Here is a 15,560-nt window from a genome sequence, read left to right on the forward strand (position 1 = left end):
CCTATATCTTCCACCATTCACCTTAAATTTATGTCCCCTTGTAATGGTTTTTTCTACCCGGGGAAAAAGTCTGACTGTCTACTCGATCTATTCCCCTGATCATCTTATAAACCTCTATCAAGTCTCCGCTCACCCTTCTCCGTTCTAATGAGAAAAGGCGTAGCACCCGCAACCTTTCCTCGAAAGACCTACTCTCCATTCCAGGAAACATCCTGGTAAATCTCCTTTGCACCTTTCCCAAAGCTTCCACATCCTTCCTGAAATGAGGCAACCAGAACTGCACACAGTACTCCAAAAGTGGCCTTACCAAGGTTTTGTACAGCTGCATCATCACCTCGTACCTCTTAAATTCAATCCCTCTGCTAATGAATGCTAGCACACCATAGGCCTTCTTCACAGCTCTATCCACTTGAGTGGCAACTTTCAAAGATCTATGAACATAGACCCCAAGATCTCTCTGCTCCTCCACATTGCCAAGAAACCTACCATTAACCGTGTATTCCGCATTCATATTTGTCCTTCCAAAATTGGACAACCTCACACTTTTCAGGGTTAAACTCCATCTGCCACTTCTCAGCCTCTCGTCTCTTTGCAGCCGACAACAGCCCTCCTCACTATCCACAACTCCACCAATCTTCGTATCATCTGCAAATTTACTGGCCCACCCTTCAACTCCCTCATCCAAGTCATTAATGAAAATCACAAACAGCAGAGGACCCAGAACTGATCCCTGTGGTACGCCACTGGTAACTGGGCTCCAGGCTGAATATTTGCCATCCACCACCACTCTCCGACTTCTATCGGTTAGCCAGTTCGTTATCCAACTGGCCAAATTTCCCACTATCCCATGCCTCCTTACTTTCTGCATAAGCCTACCATGGGGAACCTTATCAAATGCCTTACTAAAATCCATGTAAATTACATCCACTGCTTTACCTTCATCCACGTGCTTGGTCACCTCCTCAAAGAAGTCGATAAGACTTGTGAGGCAAGACCTACCCCTCACAATTCCGTGCCGACTATCCCTAATCAAGCAGTGTCTTTTCCAGATACTTCAAAATCCTATCCCTCAGTACCCTTTCCATTACTTTGCCTACCACCGAAGAAAGACTAACTGGCCTGTAATTCCCAGGGTTATCCCTTTTTTGAACAGAGGTACGGCATTCGCCACTCTCCAATCCCCTGGTACCACCACTGTTGACAGTGAGGACAAAAAGATAATTGCCAACTGCTCTGCAATTTCATCTCTTGCTTCCCATAGAATCCTTGGCTATATCCCGTCAGGCCCAGGGGACTTGTCTATCCTCAAGTTTTTCAAAATGCTCAACACATCTTCCTTCCTAACAAGTATCTCCTCGAGCTTACCAGTCTGTTTCACACTGTCCTCTCCAACAATATGGCCCCTCTCATTCGTACCTACTGAAGAAAAGTACTCGTTCAAGCCCTCTCCTATCTCTTCAGACTCGATACACAATCTCCCGCTACTGTCCTTGATCGGACCTACCCTCGCTCTAGTCATTCTCATATTTCTCACGAGGTTTTCCTTGATCCTACCCGCCAAAGATTTTTCATGCCCTCCTTAGCTCTCCGAATCCCTTTCTTCAGTTCCCTCCTGGCTATCTTGTATCCCTCCAGCGCCCTGTCTGAACCTTGTTCCTCAGCATTACATAAGTATCCTTCTTCCTCTTAACAAGATATCTAACCTCTCTTAGGCTCAAACCCTAATTAGATGATTTGGAGTTGGGGACCAAGGGCAATGTGGCCAAGTTTGCAGATGACACTAAGATGAGTGGTAAAGCGAAAAGTGCAGAGGATACTGGAAATCTGCAGAGGGATTTGGATAGGTTAAGTGAATGGGCTCGGGTCTGGCAGATGGAATACAATGTTGACAAATGTGAGGTTATCCATTTTGGTAGGAATAACAGCAAACGGGATTATTATTTAAACGATAAAAGATTAAAGCATGCTGCTGTGCAGATAGACCTGGGTGTGCTAGTGCATGAGTCACAGAAAGTTGGTTTACAGGTGCAACAGGTGATTAAGGCGGCAAATGGAATTTTGTCCTTCATTGCAAGAGGGATGGAGTTTAAGATTAGGGAGGTTATGCTGCAATTGTATAAGGTGTTCGTGAGGCCACACTTGGAGTATTGCGTTCAGTTTTGTTCTCCTTACTTGAGAAAGGACGTACTGGCACTGGAGGGTGTGCAGAGGAGATTCACTAGGTTAATCCCAGAGCTGAAGGGATTGGATTACGAGGAGAGGTTGAGTAGACTGGGACTGTACTCATTGGAATTTAGAAGGATGAGGGGGAATCTTATAGAAACATATAAAATTATGAAGGGAATAGATAGGATAGATGCGGGCAGGTTGTTTCCACTGGCGGGTGAAAGCAGAACTAGGGGGCATAGCGTCAAAATAAGGGGAAGTAGATTTAGGACTGAGTTTAGGAGGAACTTCTTCACCCAAAGGGTTGTGAATCTATGGAATTCCTTGCCCAGTGAAGCAGTTGAGGCTCCTTCATTAAATGTTTTTAAGGTAAAGATAGATCATTTATTGAAGAATAAAGGGATTAAGGGTTATGGTGTTGGGGCCGGAAAGTGGAGCTGAGTCCACAAAAGATCAGCCATGATCTCGTTGAATGGTGGAGCAGGCTCGAGGGGTCAGATGGCCTACTCCTGCTCCTAGTTCTTATATTCTTGTCAACTATGGTTCCCTCCGCTGTCACCGAGTTGCTAGCTCGGCAGTGGATTGTGCTAAATTGGAGTCAGGGGACACCACCCAGTGCTGCATCGTGGCTGGGTAATTTGATGGAGTTTTTGCACCTCGAGAAAGTCAAGTTCACTGTGAGAGGTCGCTCAATATAGATGGCTGCCGTTCGTTTTGCACTTCAAGGATCTGGTCACTGTTAACTGTTAATGGGGGGGGGGGGGGGGGGGGGAAGAGACTGGAAGGGGCGTATTTCGCGTTTGCTTTGGGGGGGGGGAAACTGTTACAGTTGGTGATAGCAGTTTGTCTTTTTTGCCGTTGATATAATCAAAAAGGCTAATGGAATGCTATCTAGAAGATTGGAATATAAAGACACAAGGGTAATGCGGCAGCTATACAAAACACTAGTTAGACCCCATTTGGAGTACTGTGAGCAGTTCTGGGCACCACGCCTTAGAAAAGATATTTTGGCCTTGGAGGGAGTGCAATGTAGGTTTAACAAACAGGATATCTGGATTACGAGGAGAGATTACTCAAATTAGACCTGTTTAGAATTTAGAAGGTTAAGGGGTGATCTGATCAAAGTAAACAAGATATTAACAGGAAAAGACTGAGTCGATAAAGATAAAACCAAATTACTGTGGATCCTGGAATCTGAAACAAAAACAGAAAATGCTGGACAATCTCAGCAGGTCTGACAGCTTCTGTTGAGAGAGAAGGGAGCTAACATTTCGAGTCTAGATGACTCTTTGCCAAAGCTGATAATCTATTTCCACTGAATGCAGATTTTACAATTAGGGGGCATAGTCTATAAATTAGGTTCAGACCATACACGAGAGACGTTAGGAAGAACTTCTTCACTCAAAGGATGGTGGAGGTTTGGAACTCTCTCCCACAAACAGCAGTTGAAGCTAGATCAGTGTTAATTTTAAATCTGAGATAGACAGACTTCTGTTAAGCAAAAATATTAAGGGATATGGGCCAAAGGCCATATGGAGTTAGGTCACAGATCAGCCATGATTTCATTGAATGGAGGGACAGGTTCAAGGAGCTGAATGGCCTACTCCTGTTCCCAGATAATCTTTAATAAATGAACAGTAATTCAGTATTAGCAAGAGATAGCTTGCATTTATATAGTGTCTTTTATGACCTCAGTACTTCCAAAAGCATTTTCCAGATTTGAAGTCGTTTTGAAGTATAATCACAATTATAACATAATCCATCATTGACGCTTTCTCTGGGTCAATGACTCGGGACCAGCAGCTTACAGTTCAAGGCAGTAGCTCTGATGGAAAAAATGCTTGTGTACATTCTCAATTTCTGCAGGTACATCAAAGTATTAGAAAAATATTTATTTTTGCTCCAACATTACATGTGTTTCTTGACAAGTGATCACATGAAATTGTTAACTGAATTGTTGCTGAACTGACATGGGGGGTGTAAAGAACAACCTTGGATGGTAGACCTCAACTCCAGCTGCCAAGGCCTGGGAGCTTCCTGATGAGTAGTTGCTGGATCAGTAGATGCCGTAGGTGGGCTCGTGGCTGTCCCTGTACCGATCCAGGTAACGGAGTGGCTGACCATGCGGGTATTTTTTCTGAGGCGGATGATAAACTGGAGGGAAGTCATATTCAAACACCGGTTCCTTCATATCTATCAAAGAACACAGGGAGATTATTGTTTCTCTTCTTATCGCCAAATAGCTTAAGTTTGATCTCCTCTGTCCCTTCATCTGGAAATGATCTCGAAGTCCTTTCATTTTCTCAGACACCAGCCACATTGTCCAGCCCTAGGTCTCCATTTAACCAAACCCACTGTTTTCTCAGACAATTCCTTACATCCCTCAATAATCCAACTCTATTCTCTACTTGTTTCCTCCTCACTACACAGTATCTGTACAATTGGCCTCTGTTCTTCAAGATGTGGAGATGCCGGCATTGGGCTGGGGTGGGCACAGTAAGAAATCTTACAACACCAGGTTAAAGTCCAACAGATTTATTTGGAATTGTTCCTCCCACAAGTCCCAAAAGATGTGATGTTAGGTGAATTGAACATTCTGAATTCTCCCGCAGTGTACCCGAACAGGCGCCAGAGTACAACGACTATTGGATTTTCACGTAACTTCCTTGCAGTGTTAAATGTAAGCCTACTTGTGACAATAATAAAGACTATTATAATATCACCTCAGTGGTAAAGCGAAAAGTGCAGAGGATACTGGAAGTCTGCAGAGGGATTTGGATAGGTTAAGTGAATGGGCTCGGGTCTGGCAGATGGAATACCAATGTTGACAAATGTGAGGTTATCCATTTTGGTAGGAATAACAGCAAACGGGATTATTATTTAAACGATAAAATATTAAAGCATGCCGCTGTTCAGAGAGACTTGGGTGTGCCAGTGCATGAGTCACAGAAGGTTGGTTTACAAGTGCAACAGGTGATTAAGAAGGCAAATGGAATTTTGTCCTTCATTGCTAGAGGGATGGAGTTTAAGACTAGGGAGGTTATGTTGCAATTGTATAAGGTGTTAGTGCGGCCACACCTGGAGTATTGTGTTCAGTTTTGGTCTCCTTACTTGAGAAAGGACGTACTGGCACTGGAGGGTGTGCAGAGGAGATTCACTAGGTTAATCCCAGAGCTGAAGGGGTTGGATTATGAGGAGAGGTTGAGTAGACTGGGACTGTACTCGTTGGAATTTAGAAGGATGAGGGGGGATCTTATAGAAACATTTAAAATTATGAAGGGAATAGATAGGATAGATGCGGGCAGGTTGTTTCCACTGGCGGGTGACAGCAGAACTAGGGGGCATAGCCTCAAAATAAGGGGAAGTAGATTTAGGACTGAGTTTAGGAGGAACTTCTTCACCCAAAGGGTTGTGAATCTATGGAATTCCTTGCCCAGTGAAGCAGTTGAGGCTCCTTCATTACATGTTTTTAAGGTAAAGATAGATAGTTTTTTGAAGAATAAAGGGATTAAGGGTTATGGTGTTCGGGCCGGAAAGTGGAGCTGAGTCCACAAAAGATCAGCCATGATCTAATTGAATGGCGGAGCAGGCTCGAGGGGCCAGATGGCCTACTCCTGCTCCTAGTTCTTATGTTCTTATCATGGTGGTTCCTGTGCAATGACTTTTCTATTACTGCCAGCCTCGTTATATAAATTTTACTACATACAGTCTGTGTACAAACGTGCCCAGATTTGCTCCAGGAAGTTAACCCACATCAAACCATTTGCCCTAGCCAATGTCCAAAGGAAGTAGCCTCTGCACCTAACAACAGAGTGTTTGAGGGTCAATGCTCAGCACCACGAGTTAGGAGGACACGGGTTAGTGTGTCACCCCATACCAGCTCGTTCTCAATCTATGCTGCATCAGACAGAATGTCCCAGGCAGAGGGTGAGCATAAGGAAGGGAGAGATCAAAGGTGGATGGATGGATTTTTATCATACATTTCTCAGCAAATGTTTTAAAGCAGACTTGCATGGATGCTCTATCCTCAGACAGGACCCAGGTATACTGGAAAACTGAAGACGAGCACCCACCCAGGAGAAGGTAAATACTCAGCAAGACAAAAAATACCACATCTATACTTAGTGTTCAGCACAGGTCAATCACCTTTAAACATGTGGGCAATACTTGAAGGGCTTACCAAGAAGGTTGTGGAAGATGTGCGTAACAGACTCATCCCATCGACACTGAAAGAATGCCAGCCCAGCTGGAGTCATCAGATCCTGATGCTTCTTGTAGAAATCAAAAGTTTTAAAAGTTCTGAAATTCAGGCTGTGGCTGTAAAGAACAATTGGTGATGGGTAGAAGGTATACATGTACCAGGGATACCTGCTCAGTCAACATACACACACCAGTTATCTATTGCACATACATATCAATTATACACATTTGTTACACATAAGCCACATTCATGGACTTGCATGTGTGCACGCACATGGATGTACAAAGATGGGTGTTCCTTTCCACACACAAAGACAAGTGCATAAATGCAAACATCTCCTAAACCTACTCACACTCAGGATAAATCTCTGTTCAATATTATTTAGTGGCACGGAAAGTGTAAATACAGAAGCTACACTTATATTAACTTAGAATAACTGACTTCCGGTGGTGGCTATGAAGGAGGTTTTCCCCCGATTTTCTACTGGACTTGAACCATGAAACTGAAGACAGAGGCAATTGTGTCCTAAATTCCCACTTCGGTGCATGGAGAGAAGGACTAGAAGCGTTCGTAAGGGCAGAAACAAAAAGACAGAGAAGGCCTGGGCTGTAGCTGCAACAGCATGGAGGAGGTTCGGACCTCGGGCTTGTTGACCCAGCAGTCTATGGAGTAGTTCATGCAAGTCATTCAGGAAGGCTTTGCTAAGCAGAAACAGGACTGCTTGGAGCCGATAAAATAGTCGATTGAGCGGCTGGAGCATAGATTGGACGCCCAAGATCGGGCGATCCAGAAGGTGGAGAAGTCGCTGGCTGGCTGAGCAGGAGGGACATCAGACTGTGGTGGAGCTGGAGGTGGAGATGCTGAGGGACCAGCAGAAGAAGCTCCTGGAGGTGAAGGACCTTGAAAATAGATCCCCCCGGCAGAACCTAAGAATTGTCGGGCTCCTGCCGCCAACCCCCACCGGGCTGACCACAGGGAGTGCGGTGGAGAAGCTGAGAAAGGTGAGGGGAACAATCTACGAACATGGAGGAGGCCAGCAAAATGCTTGCACAGTAGCTTAGGAAGAGCGAGGCCGCTAGGGAGATAGGGAAAGTAAATGACGGAGATGGGAACCTGGTTGGAGATTCAGCAGGGGTGAATAAGGCATTTATGGGATATTGGGGCCTTGTTGATTAGGATGTTCAATGAGGCAAGGGAAAGAGGGGTGCTGCCCCTGACGATGCCACAGGCAATTATTTCACCGATTCTTAAGCGGGACAAGAACCCGGAGCTGTGTGGGTCCTACAGGCCAATCTCCTTGTTAAATGTGGATGACAAGTTGCTGGCCAAAATTTTGTCCTCCAGGATTGAAGATTGTGTTCCGGACGTTATTCGGGAGGACCGGACAGGGTTTGTTAAGGGCAGGCAATTGGTGGGCAATGTAAGAAGGCTGCTAAATGTGATCATGATGCCCCCGGAAGGTAGGGAAGTGGAGGTAGAGATCGCAATGGATGCAGAAAAGGCTTTTGATCGGGTAGAATGGGACTATCTGCGGGAGGTACTGGGATGGTTCGGATTCGGGCGGGGCTTTATCGACTGGGTCAGGTTGCTGTATCAGGCTCCTGTAGCAAGTGTACGGACGAATAGGACTATATCGGACTATTTTAGACTGCATCGGGGGACAAGACAGGGTTTTCTCTCCCCACTGTTGTTTGCGCTGGCTATAGAGCCGTTGGCAATTGTTCTGAGAGCCTCGAGGGGTTGGAAAGGACTGGTTGGGGTTGGGGTGTAGCACAGGGTTTTGCTCTATGAGGATGACCTGCTTCTTTACGTTTCGGACCCGATAGAGGGGATGGAAGAAATCATGAGGACTCTAGGGGACTTTTGCCGGTTTTCGGGGTATAAGCTTAATATGGGAAAGAGTGAGATGTTTGTGGTCCAGGCGAGGGGACAGGAGAGGCGACTGGGAGAGCTGCCATTTAGGTTAGTAAAGGGAAGCTTCAGGTACCTAGGCATCCAAGTGGCGTGGGAATGGGACCGGCTGCATAAATTGAATCTGGCCCAGCTGGTGGTCCAAATGAAGGACGATTTTCAGAGATGGGACGTGCTTCCGTTGCCTCTGGCTGGGAGGGTGCAAACGGTTAAGATGACAGTCCTCCCGAGATTCCTATTTGCATTTTAGTGTCTCCCCATTTTTATTCCGCGGTCCTTTTTTAAGCGCGTCAACAGAGTGATCATGGGCTTCGTCTGGGCGGGCAAGACCCCGCGAGCAAGGAAGGTAATGGTTGAGCGGAGTCGGGGAGAGGGCGGGCTGGTGCTGCCAAATTTTAGCAACTATTACTGGGCGGGCGAATATAGCCATGATCAGGAAGTGGGTGGTGAGGGAGGGGTCGGCATTGGAGCGTATGGAGGCGGCCGCATGCAAGGGCACCAGTTTGGGGGCATTGGTAACTGCACCTCTGTCGTTCCTGCCGGCACGGTATTCCACCAGTCCAGTGGTGCTGGCAGCCCTAAGAGTTTGGGGCCAATGGAGGCGGCATGTGGGAGCTGCGCTTTGGGCCCCAATCTGTGATAATCACCGGTTTGCCCCGGGGAGTATGGACGGGGGGGTTCCGGTTATGGTGCAGAGCGGGGATTAAGAGGATGGGGGATATGTTTATAGAGTGGAGCTTTCCGAGTATGAGGGCATTGGAGGAAAGGTTTGGGTTGGCGAAGGAAAACAAATTCAGGTATCTGCAGGTGCGTGACTTCCTACGTAAACAGGTGTCAACCTTCCCGCTCCTACCGCTAAGGGTGATTCAGGACAGGGTAGTTTCCAGCGGGTGGGTAGGGGAGGGGAGTGTCTCAGACATTTACAAGGAACTTACGGGGTCTGAGGAGTCGCAGACCGAGGAGCCGAAGCGCAAGTGGGAGGAGGAGCTGGGAGGTAGGATAGAGGATGGTCTATGGGCAGACGCGTTGAGTAGAGTCAACGCGTCCGCAGCATGTGCCAAGCTCAGCCTGATACAATAGTGTCCCGGATGAGCAGATTCTTTGGGGTTGAGGACAGGTGCGCAAAACATACGGGAGGACCAGCGAACCATGTCCACATGTTCTGGGCATGTCCAAAGCTTCGGGGATTTTGGCAAGTTTTGCGGACGTCATGTCCACGGGGGGGGGGAAACTTAGGTTAGAGTAGGGGGTCAATAAGGGTGAGACCTGTACAAGAGGTAAATGGCTTCTGCACTATGTTTACGGTTTCATGTATACTGTTTATTTTGTTGTTTTGAATAGCTTCACTGAACTAAAGTTATCAGACAAAGTTACAGCAACAAAAAACACAAGACAGCAGTAGTAGACAAAACAAATTTAGTGCAGTGACTGTCACTGTCCATCGCACTCCAAACATCAGAGGCAGGTCAAGAGTTCATGGTCAATGACCCTATCGCCTGGACAATGAGGAACTCTACATTCTATAAGGAGGTGTTTATAGTTTCCTCTTACCAGGGCGATGGTCTGAAGTCTTCCTTGAAATCGATTAATTCATCCTGTTTAAAAATGATGAAGATGCACCTGTGGTATCCTGTACCTTTAGCGGGGAAAGGGGGGAAATAGTGACAGATGTCCTCTCCCTCTGATACAGCATTCCCAGGAATGTTACCACTGTACAAGAAAATAACAAAATAAACAGGAGTCCAGTTTGATTTGTCGGCCATTCCAGAATGATCACAATGTGACAGAATAAAATCCACATAAAATAATGCTACCTACTCTTAAAGCGGGAGAGTTAAGTGATAGCCTTGGAAGGGACTAAAACAAATTTGCTGAACGATAGGATCAGCGTCTTTGTTAAGGAGTGATAGCACGGTGATGGGAACTACTCAGTGGAAGATCTCCGAGATCAGTGTTAGGACCTCTGTGGTTTCTGATAATGTTTACAAGTTTTGATTCTGATGCCTGAATGCCAATTTGCAGAGAGAAAGCTGGGGGCGACTGAGAAGAGGAAGCAGAGGGAAATCTGAGGTGGTGACTGGAAACCTCCAGAATCAGTTAACAGAACTAGGAACAGAACAGTGGCAGATTATAATCCAGTAAAAACAAACTAAAAGTTACGGATGGGGGAAATCAGAAAGAAAAAAAACAGGAGAAATTAAGACACAGCAGGTCAGTTGGCATCTATGAACAGAATAGGTGCAGATCCTTCATCAGAACTGAAAGATAAGAGATGGATAGTGAATGGGCAGGACAGTAGCACAAGTGGATAGCACGGTGGCTTCACAGCGCCAGGGTCCCAGGTTCGATTCCCCCTGGGTCACTGTCTGTGCGCAGTCTGCACGTTCTCCCCGTGTCTGCGTGGGTTTCCTCCCACAGTCCAAAGATGTGCAGGTTAGGTAGATTGGCCATGACAAATCGTCCTTAGTGACCAAAAAAAAAGGTTAGGAGGGGTTATTGGTTTACGGGGATAGGGTGGAAGTGAGGGCTTAAGTGGGTCGGTGCAGACACGATGGGCCAAATGGTCTCCTTCTGCACTGTATGTTCTATGCTCGAAAGGAGGAGCAAAATGTAAACATGTAGGAAGGAAGCATCAGTGAAATGGTGCAACAAGTAATAGACAAAATAACGGTACAAATAAAAAGTAGCAAACAGAAGGACTTATAAATACTCAGTGAAAGTCAAAGAAAAATAGGAGATGGAAGTATTGGTGTGTGTTGGAAGTTAAAAATGGTTTGAAAACCATCTAAAAGATTGCTGGCAATGTTTCTTCTAAGCTGAACAGGTGCAAACCGCAACATACCATGCAGTAAAACAAATCGGTCACTTACAACCAGCGTACTCTTTAGCATGTGCATAAACTCAGCAATCTTCAAGGGACCATAAAGGGCAACAGACAGGCCATGCACAAAGTAGTAGAATTAGGGAGAACATTGATTGTTGCCAGTACATGGGGTACACCAATTTGGTCATCAGAACAGGATGTCAATGTGGAGTGCAGTCCCTCCCCCACCCTCATCATACATCCCCTGATCAGCACCAGCACTGTGTTCCCCCATCCAAAACTCAAACCCATCTTCCCCCTCTTCAGACATCTACTTCCAACCCTAGAGCCGAACATATTCAAAACCGGGGAAGAAGCTGCTTGTGGAACAGAAGTGACATTTTTCCTTAAAAAGGGCACTTATTAGTTAGGCCATGTTATATTGATGTCAATGGATGCAACATAAACATTAGTCCTGCATTTGGAATATTAAGTCCTGAAAGGAAGAAATTAAATTGAGAAAGGAAATATCAAGTGGAGAACAAAGTTGAAAATCGGCCTGTGAGCATTTTTCACAGGGAATGTTTAAAAAAATTAACTTTTACAGGATGTGGGCTTCACTGGATGGGCAGGCATTTGTTACCCATCCCTAATTGTCCTTGAGACGGTGATGGTGAGCTGCAGTCTACGTGGTGGAAGTACACTCACTGTTTTTATAGTCACTTATAAAATTCTAACAGGACTAGACAGGGTAGAGGCAGGGAAGATGCTACCAATGATGGGTGTTACCAATCAGGGGTCACAGCCTGAGGATTCAGGGTAAACCATTTGGAACAGAGATAAGGGGGCATTTCTTCACACAAAGAGTGGTGAGCCTGTGGAATTCATCACCACAGGAAGTAGTTGATGCTAAAACTTTGAATATATTCAAGAGGTGGCTGGATATAGCACTTGGGGAGAATGGGATCAAAGGCTATGGTGAGAAAGCAGGATTAGGCTATTGAGTTGGATGATCAGCTATGATCGTGATGAATGGCGCAGCAGGCTTGAAGGGTCAAAAGGCCTCCTCCTGCTCCCGTCTTCTATGTATCTATGTTCTATTAGGGAGGGAGTCCCAGGATTTTGACCCAGCGACAGTGAAGGAACGGCGATATATTCCCAAATCAGGATGGTGAGTGACTTGGATGGGGACTTCCAGGTGGTGATGCTTCCCATGTGTCTGCTGTCATTGATGGTAGTGGTCATGGTTTTGGAAGGTGCTGTCTAAGGAGCCTTAGTGAGTTCTTGCAGTGCATCTTGTAGATGGTACACATGGTTGCCACTGTGCCTTGGTGGTGGAGGGAGTGAATGTTTGTAGAAGGGGGCAATCAAGCGGGCTGCTTTATCCTGGATGGTATTGAACTTCTTGAGTATTGTTGAAGCTGCACTCATCCAGGCAAGTGGGGAGTATTACATCACACTTCTGACTTGTGCCTCGTCGTTGGCGGACAGGCTTTGGGGAGTCATGAAGTGAGTTACCAAAGGCAGGTATATGGAGTTAGGCCACAGATCAACCATAGTGTCATTGAATAGCGGAGCAGGCTCAAGGGGCTGAATGGCCGACTACTGTTCCTATGTACTCGCCACAGAATTCCTAGTCTCTGACCTGCTATTATAGTCACAGTATTTATATGGCTGGTCCAGTTCAGTTTCTGGTCAACCGCAGGATGTTGACAGTGAGGCATTCAGTGATAGTAATGCCATTGAATGTGAAGAGGCGATGGTTTCATTCTCTTACTGGAGATGATCGCTGCCTGGCACTTGTGTGGTGTGAATGTTATTTGCACACGTCAGCCCACAATTGATATTGTCCAGGTTTTGCTTCATTTGCACATGGTCTGCTTCAGTGACTGAGGAGTTGTGAATGGTGCTGAACATTGTGCAATCATCAGCGAACATCCTCATATCTGACTATTTTGTAGAATCGCGACAGTGCAGGAGACGAGTCTGCACCGACCCTCCAAAAGAGCACCCTACCTCGGCCCATGCCCCAACCCTAACTCCGTAACACTACCTAATCTTTTGGAGACGAACGGGAAATTTAGCATGGCCAATCCACCTAACCTGCAATTCCCAGCCGTAACAGTAATAATGACATGTTCGAAGTATTCTGGAAGTCCGGTAGTGGTGGCCTCACTGAAGATTTGGAGGCAGTTCCGGCAGCACTTTAGGTTGGGAGGACGAATCCTTCGAGTTCCGATCAGGAGGAATTCCTGATTCGCACTGGAGAGGATGGATGTGTGGTTCCAGGCATGGGAGGAAAGGGAGATCAGGGAGATGAAGAATCTGTTTCTGGGAGGGTGGTTTGCAAGCTTGGAGGAGTTGAATGATAAGTTTGGTGTGGCGTGGGAGGAGAATTTTTGGTACATGCGGGACTTTGTGAGGAAGGTCTTTCCGACCTTCCCAAGTTTGCCACTTCATTGTTCGAGGTGCTGGCAGTGGGGGGAGGGGAGGGGGGAGTCTTCTCGGTGATTTATGGGCGGATTTTGGATGAGCATACGGTGTCCATGGAGGGGGGTTAAAGCTTAGTGGAAAGAGGAGCTGGGGGCGGCATTGGACATGGGATTGTGGTGCAAGGCGCTGCGGAAGGTGAATGTCTTGACCGTATGTGCGAGGCTGTGGCTAATACAGCTGCTGGTGGTCTACAGGGCGCACCTGACAAAAGTCAAGGATGAGCCAGCTGTTTAAGGGGCAGACGACATCGGTGAGCAGCGTGGAGGGGTCCTGCTAATCATATGCATAGGTTCTGGTCTTGCTCGAAGTTGGAAAGGTTCTGGAGGTACGTTGCCAGCACCATCTCAGTGGTTTTGTATTTAGATGTGGAGCCCAGTCCCCTGAGGCCATATTTGGGGAATCATACCGGCTGGAGTTGCAGCCGGGTGCGGGAGCAGTTGTTTTAGCCTTCGCCTAGCTGATTGCCTGTGGGCTGGTCCTGTTGGGGTGGAGGCCAGCCTCTCCACCCTGTGCCTCGGTGTGGCGGCGGGACCTATTGGAGTTTTAAGCCCTGGAGAAGGTGAACTTTGCCTTAAGAGGGGCAAGAGTTGGGGTTTGTTCATTCTGCATTTTGGTGAGTTGGTTACCGTTGACTGTTAAGGGGGGGTTCTTATTGGGTGAGGGCTTTTATATGTTGGGCGTGTTTTTTTGTCTGTACAATGTAAAATGTTGAAAATTGGAATAAACATACTTTTAAAAAAATAATCACAAGTTGGGTAACTTATTACTTATTGGGAAATTATTTAGAATTGTTGGATGAAATGGTGTTAAGACTTGGGGAATAACATTCAGCTGCCAAACCCAATACTCACACCAGCCAGTGGACGTACTCAGACTCATTGTCTCTCAGATGTCCGTCTGAAACATGAAAGACAATAAAAAGGTTAAAAGCTTTAGTAATTAACATATTACCACTTAAAACGTAGGTGGCAAGCAGTTGGGAGATTGTAAGCCACCAACAAGTATCTTTCTTAGTCCTTTTGAGTAGGGATTTCCAAACTGAAGTTGTGGATGCCATGCCACCCTTGGACCCTGGCACCTTAATTCTTGATTTTGTACTTGCTGTTCGGATTTTGTGAGCCTACAGTTTGGAAAAGAGTCATTTTTGTTCTTTGGTGGAAAGGTCAATTACCAGGGGACATAGGTTTACGGTGTGAGGGGCAATGTTTAGAGGCGATGGTGCACGGTGACACAGTAGCACTGCTGCCTCACAGCGCAAGGGACCTGGGTTCAATTCTGGCCTTGGGTGACAGTCGGTGTGGAGTTTGTACGTTCTACTCGTGACTGCATGGGTTTTCTCTGGGTGCTCTAGTTTCCTTCCACAGTCCAAAGAAGTGACAGTTAGGTGGATTGGCCACGCTAAATTGCCCCTTAGTATCAAAAAGGTTAGGCGGGTTACTGGGCTACGGAAATAGGGTGGGAACATGGGCCTTGGTAGGATGCTCTTTTCAAGGGTCGGTGCAGATTTGATGGGCCGAATGGCCTCCTTCTGGACTGTAGGGATTCTATTCTATGATATGTGAGGCAAATATTTTACAAAGAGGGTGCGGAGTACCTGGAACTCATTACTGGGGTGGTGGTGGAAGCAGGTACAATAGTGACATTCAAGAGGCATCTTTTCCTTCTTTTTTAAATACATTTTGAGTGCCCAATTCATTTTTTCCAATTAAGAGGTGATTTAGCATGGCCAATCCACCTACCCTGCACATCTTTGGGTTGTGGGGGTGAGATCCACAGCAGACACAGGGAGAATGTGCAAACTCCACACGGACAGTGACCCAGAGCCGGGATCGAACCTGGGACCTCGGCGCCGGGAGGCAGCAATGCTAACCACCGTGCTGCCCTGTTCAAGAGGCACCTTGATGAATACATGAATAGGATGGGAATAGAAGGATACGGACCCCGGAAGTGTAGAAGGTTTTAGATTAGACAGGCGGCATGGTCGGC

General features: G+C 46.5%; 1 protein-coding gene across 2 annotated transcripts in view; it reads right to left on the bottom strand.

Moving 5' to 3' along the window:
• Positions 1 to 4,042: 4,042 nt before the first annotated feature.
• mrpl38 (mitochondrial ribosomal protein L38) overlaps positions 4,043 to 15,560 on the bottom strand; it is a 33,267-nt gene continuing 21,749 nt past the window's right edge. For both annotated transcript variants that reach the window (XM_038776495.1, XM_038776496.1), the window contains exons 6-9: positions 14,426 to 14,471; positions 9,830 to 9,988; positions 6,347 to 6,483; positions 4,043 to 4,359 (exon numbers count right to left, since the gene is read on the bottom strand). In XM_038776495.1, coding sequence (XP_038632423.1) covers positions 4,223 to 4,359; positions 6,347 to 6,483; positions 9,830 to 9,988; positions 14,426 to 14,471 — 479 coding nt within the window. In that variant the 3' untranslated portion in view covers positions 4,043 to 4,222. The remainder of the gene's footprint in view (positions 4,360 to 6,346; positions 6,484 to 9,829; positions 9,989 to 14,425; positions 14,472 to 15,560) is intronic.

Source organism: Scyliorhinus canicula, chromosome 18, assembly GCF_902713615.1.
Source record: "Scyliorhinus canicula chromosome 18, sScyCan1.1, whole genome shotgun sequence".
NCBI lineage: Eukaryota > Metazoa > Chordata > Chondrichthyes > Carcharhiniformes > Scyliorhinidae > Scyliorhinus > Scyliorhinus canicula.